At 37.0% G+C, this 7,500-nt stretch overlaps 1 protein-coding gene across 1 annotated transcript in view; it reads right to left on the bottom strand.

Moving 5' to 3' along the window:
- LOC106869532 (cerebrin prohormone-like) overlaps positions 1–7,500 on the bottom strand; it is a 40,483-nt gene that overhangs the window by 2,334 nt on the left and 30,649 nt on the right. Inside the window, exon 3 of the mRNA XM_089358852.1 lies at positions 1,599–2,035. Coding sequence (XP_089214978.1) covers positions 1,898–2,035 — 138 coding nt within the window. The 3' untranslated portion in view covers positions 1,599–1,897. The remainder of the gene's footprint in view (positions 1–1,598; positions 2,036–7,500) is intronic.

Genomic DNA, 7,500 nt, shown 5'->3' on the forward strand with positions numbered 1-7,500 from the left:
GCGTTATGACATTAGCTTATTCGAGAACAAGGACCAAAATCAAATCCGCTCCTCATATTCCTCACAAGAGTATGAGAAACAGCCATATTTCACCATTCTACTATGAACTCGGATAAATTGGTATGGCTGAGGTCAGCAAAAAGAATCTGACGTTTCGGAACAAGCAACTTCATTTGACAAAGAGAAGTTGTAAATGACACATTTAAAAAAAAGAAACAATAAACGGAAATTCACTGAAGCTCAATTACATATTTATATTGATCTTTAAGAACTATTCACTCACACAATCATATAGCACCACTCTCCACATTTCTTTTTCTATACTCCCTAACATTAATTTGCTTGTTTACTGCTGCTGTTGCTGCTGCTGCTCCTCCTCCTCCTCCTCCTCTCTCCTTTTCTTCCTCAATTATATTCTTAGCTTTACCTGAACTCTCGGCTGAGACTTTTTTTAAAATTTTTCTCTCGGACCAAAGTTCATCACAAAACGAATGTCACCGCCCCCGCCCCCCAACACACGGAAGCACAGCTCGAACTCATGATCTCTTTCTATAATGTGTGCCACTAGCATTGCCTTCAGTTCTAATTTACACGCATGCATTGCCGGTCATGATTGTTGTTGTTCTCTGAGTACCAAGTAGGATTTAGAGTCACATCCATTTACGTTCTGTGTAGACTCTACATCAAGGACAATAAAACCAGTTCCAGTGAAACACCGGGGTTCTGTTTATTGTAGCCTTTACAACCATCTGTAGCCTCTGTGTGTGCGTGTGTGTTTACAGATGTACATACGCCTGACTCCCGAGGGTTAATATCCTCCGAAGATTACAGGACTATTATCTCATATATGAAATTATCAGTAACAGTATGCTGAGCAATACATTTAATATAATACAAACATGTATACATACATACACACACACGCGCGCATACATATATGTATGTGCGCGCATACATATATGTATGGGTATATATATATATATATATATATATATATATATATATATATATATATATGACGTGAGAGAGTTAGGGGTTGGGGGTTCAACCCACTAAGGGATAATATCTATCCAGTATACTGCTGGGAGGGTACCCAATTATTGCTACACTAGTGCTATATTAAGTGCAATCAATGGGAGCGGGTAAAAGTGGAGGTTTTACCCAAAATTTGTATAACAATTAGAAAATGGAGGATAATATGCTGAACCCAACTACTTGCAGACGGTGTATCCCGTTGAATTCATTAATTTAATTCATAGTAAAAGTGACAAAAAAAAGAAAGAAAAAGAAAGAAAGAACCAAAGCACAAATAGTCTGCCATAGACACCTGTGCTTTGGTTCTTTCTTTCTTTTTCTTTCTTTTTTTGTCACTTTTGCTATGAATTAAATTAATGAATTCAACGGGATACACCGTCTGCAAGTAGTTGGGTTCAGCATATTATCCTCCATTTTCTAATTGCTATATATATATATATATATATATATATATATATATATATATATATATATATATATACAGAGGGAGAGAAACATGCAGACAGACAAACAGATTCACGTGGCAGAATTTTATAAAATAAGGAGACACAAAATGTCCATACCTGCAACGGGAGTTTTGTTGATATTGTCAATTTCCTTTTCTTCTTCATCATCATCATCATCATCAACAGCAATAACAATAAAAACATTACCAACAAAGATAATAACATCATCATCATCATCATCGTCCTTATCGATATCGTCGTCGCCATATTATACATCATCATTATCATTATCGTCAACCTCATTATACTTTTATTAATATTGATATTAGCATTGTTATTATTATTATTATTCTTATAATTATTATTTTTATAATTATAGTTATAATTTCTATTATTCATAATATTATTCTCATTCTTTACTTTCTGCCGACCTTGTCCAAATCAGGAATGTTAATCAATGTATCGATCATGCCATGATTACGTTTGGACAAACCCCGCGGTTTATCCATGTGAATTGCTATCTCCAGAATTTTGCTGGCTAAACCAATTATTTCCTGAAACGAGAGAAAAAAAAAACAAAAAAAAATAAGAATACCAACAAACGAATAAATCACTGGACGATGGCAGCCATGACTGTAATCAGCGAGATCTCGTCCAAGCAACGTTATTACGATTATTATTGTTGTTGCGTGTGTGTGTGTGTGTGTGTGTGTGTGTGTGTGTGTGTGTGTGTGTACAAACATGTATATAATAAGCATAAAAGGCGTCTTTGTAATTTGCGCTGGGAACATTAACTCGGAGATTAGCGATTGTTGTTTTAGTTGTTGTGTTTGTATTTCTGTCTGTGCGGCGGTTCTGTGAGAGGCGGGGGTGTGAAATAATTGCATGGATATCAGTGGATCGAAGCTAAATATATGATCTTATATATATATATATATATATATTTGTGTGTGTACATACACACACACACGTATGCACACGAGCACACACACATACATACATACATACATACATACATACATACATATATATATACATATAGTGCGAAAAAGTGCGTTTTAATATATTTTTTGTATATTTTCACGTTTTCACGCACGCACACACACACACACACACACACACACACACACACACACACACATACACTCATACACACACATCTACATAAACACACATGCACACAGAGATAAAATCACATACACGGATAGACATACATGTCCGTGAGTCCCGATAGATGCGTATATAAGTATGAACATACACAGGTGTAAATATATACAGATATGTACATTATATGCATGTGTGTGCATATATATATGTGTGTGTATGCAGGTGCGTTTCGATGTGTATGTCAATATGCATTTTTCTATTTTTGCCCTTTGTGCTTTTCCCTCGTTTTATCTGTGTGTGTATGTGTGTGTGTGTGTGTGTGTGTGTGTGTGTGTGTGTGTGTGTGTGTGTGTGTGTGTGTGTGTTCTGTAAATGATGACAAAGATTAAAGAAATTATTTGAAATTCTTCGCAAAAAGCAACATAATTCCGACAAAATACAAATTCTTCAGATCCGTTAGCGCGTTCGATCACATGCACACACGCATACACATACGCATACACAACGCACGCGTAGACACACACACACATAGACACACACACATTCGCACACATGCACACACAGATATACACGTTTCAGACTGACACTGTTGCTTAATAACCCCCCACACACACACACCTTCTCAAAACAATTATTACAATTCCAACACTTACCAGTTCACCATTTGCATGTTTATCGATAACAAAGTCAATCAGTACAGTTATTTATTCATTTTGTTGTAGTTGTCGTTCTTGTTGTTGTTGTTGGTATAATAATAATAATTATTATTATTATTCAGTAGTTTTATTTTTATAGCGTGCTTTCACTTCACTACCGAGCGCAGCTCTGTGTGCCTTGGGTATGTGCTGTGGTTTGCTGTGATGGGAGAATCGTTGGCACGCCGGACGAAATGCTTAGCGGTATTTCGTCTGGCGCTACGTTCTGAGTTCAAATTCTGCTGAGGTCAACTTTGCCCTTCATCCTTTCGGGGTCGATTAAATAAGTACCAGTTACACTCTGGGGTCGATATAATCGACTAGTCCCCTCCCCACAAATTTTAGGCCGTGTGCCTTTAGTAGAAAGGATTATTATTATTATTATTATTATTATTATTATTATTATTATTATTATTATTATTATTGTTATTATTATTAATGGGGTGAGCTTGCATAATCGTTAGCACGCCGGAGGAAATGCTTAGCGGCATTTCGTCTGTCCTTACGTTCTGAGTTCAAATTCTGCCGAGGTCGACTTTGCCTGTCATCCCTTTCAGGGGTTGATTAAATACGTCCCACTGGAGCATTGGGGTCGATGTAATCGACCTACACCCTCACCCAGACTTGCTGGCCTTGTGCCAAAATTTAAAATTATCATTATTATTATGATGGTGATGATGATGATTATCATTATGTTTAATCTGGTTGGATCTTGAGCATTTGAGAACAAAACGCTTCGAAAGAATTCTTCCGGCTTCACTTTGCGAGTTCAAATACAACCAAGGTCGACTTTGCATTTCATCCCTTGGGGATCAATAAAATAAGTACCAAATGAGTAATGAGAGGGGGGGTCTATGTTATCAACCAGCCCGTCCCCACAAAATTTCAGGCCCTGAACCGAAATTTGTAAGAATAATCATTATTGCTCTTAATATAGCTATTGATTTAGTTGTTGCTGTTGTTTTCGGTGGAGAAAGCGCGGGGGGGGGAGCCGTTTCGCTTACGAAACAATTGACATTAATATCAAAGCTGTTGTTTCTGTAATTGCCGTAGAGTCTTTTCTCGTCTTTTGTATTTTATGCACCAATAATTTCACACGCACTCACACATTATTTGTGAGTATGTATATCTGCTAGTCTGTGTGTGTGTGTGTGTGTGTGTGTGTGTGTGTGTGTGTGTGTGCATGGTTCTGTCCCAAACTCCCCCACCCACTAAAATATCAACCTAATCAACACTCGGCCGATTTCCATTCCAGTTTCATCATCCATGTCCAAAATAGCCTCAGTCACTGGCAACAGCAGCTGATGACATCAACATGGTTATTTTAATGGACATGGTTGGCGTGTAGAGAGATACAAACAGTCCAGATTATCACACTCTATAGATATATCTTTCATATTCACTTTATAAATGCACTTTTCAATCACACACACACACACACACACACACACACACATATATATATATATATATATATATATGCATACACACGCACACACGCATTTATAAATAGGTTCTCGATCGATACAATAAAACATCATATATTCCATGCTACGCTGTCTCTCCTGGCTTCCTGTTGTTATCACGTTAAAAACTGAGGTTTGACGGGTGTCATACTTAAATGCATATATATATGCGCGCGCGCGCGCACATGTGCAAATATGTATATGTATGTATGTATGTATGTATGTATGTATAGATAGATAGATAGATAGATAGTTACATACATACATACATACATACATACATACATACATATATACATATATATATATATATACATACATGATGGCCGTCCACTTGTGTCCGAGGAAAACCATTGCTTACCTTTAGGATCATTGTGCGCTCTAGGACTAACTTATATTTTGCATTTGCGGCTCCGTTGGTGGCTAATGAGCCCTGCTCTTGACAAGCATACACGACTGCAAACATTGCAGACCAAGCTTTCCCCATTCACTACACCAGCAGTGCGCTTTCGAGAAGCACGCTTAAGTTCTTCATGCAGAATACGTGCTCTCTCAAAAGTGTCGACCCCGCCTCCTTAACCTGCTTCCTCCATCTGTGGCGATGACAGGCATTGCTCTCCCAGTCAGTGTCCTGCATATCACAGGCCTTTAATGAGGACTTGACACAGTTCTTAAATCGCAGCCTTGGTTTCTGCCGGGGTCTCTTACCATTAACAATTTCCCCATACAACATCTTTTAAGGGATCCCGCTATCCTTCATTCTAATAAGGTGTCCAGTCCAACGTAACTAGTGCTTGTGCACCATCGCCTCAATACTCAAGATATCAGCTTTCCTCAAGACCTGTGTCTCTGGAGATTTTAAGGTCCAGCCAACATTCAGAATGTGTCTCAGACATATCTGATGAAAGTATTCAAGGACCTTTACATAACGTTTGTAAAGGCTCCAGGTTTCATATGAGTAAAGGAGCGATGTACGTACACATGCACGGTACACAGCAATTTTTGTTTTCCTTGTGACGCCATGCTAGGACCATTTGTATGTAATCTTACATACATACATACATACATACATACATATATATATATATATATATATATATATATATATATATATATATATATATATATAATTAATATACATACGCAGAAATACAAATATTCATATGTATGTCCTATGATGACTTAGCTGGCCAAAACTGCGAAACTTCGAAGTCACTATCACTACTATTCTTTTTAAAGAGTAAAACATTTGTGCTCTACCAAATGTTTTGAGTAATCCTCCCAAATAATGTAAAACATTAATGTATATGGACATATACAGTAATGGCCAAAATTAGAGAGCGAAAATAAAAATTAAAGGTACCACTTCATTTTTCCGAATGGGATTTTTACTGAATGTTCATTATTTACAATAAATTGTGCAGGAAGTGTTTAATAACTAAATAATTTATAATAGAGAAAATGTTCATTTGAAAGATTTGAAAGACGAAGAAAATTCGAGAATGAATGACGTAAAATTCAAAAAGTAAAATCTGGCAACACTCCGACCGATGTAAGTTGACCTAAGAGTGCGAAGATTTATATTAAACAGCAATGAATTAGCATCCATGGAAAGCTGGCGAGTGGTCACATTGAAAAAAGGAGGAATGGCAATTTCTGCTAATGCCAAAGACATTAGCAGATCATAGAGTGTTGTTTCAAGAATACTCAAGCTTTGTCAACAGAAAAACGAGAGCAACCACGGAAAGCAAATGTTTGACAAGACCCTGTTAAAGGACATTTTTTATATTGTTGCATAAATTTCTCACCAAGTAAATCGTTATTATGGAATTAATGTGTCTCAGAAGACTGTGATCGTCGTTTGAAGGAAGTTGGACTTCATGCTCGTTCCACCGCCATTAAACTTCTCATCAGTATGAAGAATCGAAAAGCGGAGTTAGTCTTTGCCAAAGAGCACGTACCTTGAACGGGCGACCAACTGGTCGCTTGAGCTCTTCAGTGACGAAAGCAATTTCAATTTGGTTGGCTCTGATGGAAGACAGAACGTGAGATGTCGTAAAGGTGAAAGATTGCTCCCTAAATGCGTGAAGAAATCGGTGAAGTTTGGAGGTTGAGGTTTAATGATGTGGAGTATGATTTGTACGGCAGGTGTTAGACCTTTCATCCGGATTCATGGGAATGTAAATACAGTGATATACAAAAACAGCATTCTGCAGTATGTTGTGCCAGCTATGAGGTCATCTCCACCTCGTCAGTCAATCTTTATGCCGAGTAATGGCGTCACGTCATAGTGCTGAAATAGTTAAGATGTTTGAAGCTGAAAACATTACTGTGATTCGTTGGCCCTTACCTCAATCCCACTGAAAACTTATGAAAGTTATTTGGCAATAAGATCAGAGAGCACCGACCTTCGAATGTTACGATTTTGTGGGGAAATTTTCAAGAAGAATGGAATAAGATTACATCAAAGCAGCGTGAGAAATTGGTCAAATCTTGTGAACAGAGATGTACTGAAGTTATTAGAAATAAAGGAATGTGGACATATTAATATATTGATGTAGATTGTAAAAGTCTCTTGCAAAATTTTGATATCTTGAATTTTACGCCATGCGTTCTCTAATTTTATCCGTCTCGTATTTTTCAGATAAACATTTTTTCGATTATAAATTATTTAATTATTAATCACTTTCTACAAAATTTATTGTAAATAATGACCATACTTTAAAGCCTTTACAGGAAAAATGCCATTCG

Source organism: Octopus bimaculoides, chromosome 10 (genome assembly GCF_046866305.1).
Source record: "Octopus bimaculoides isolate indiv1 chromosome 10, ASM4686630v1, whole genome shotgun sequence".
Lineage (NCBI taxonomy): Eukaryota > Metazoa > Mollusca > Cephalopoda > Octopoda > Octopodidae > Octopus > Octopus bimaculoides.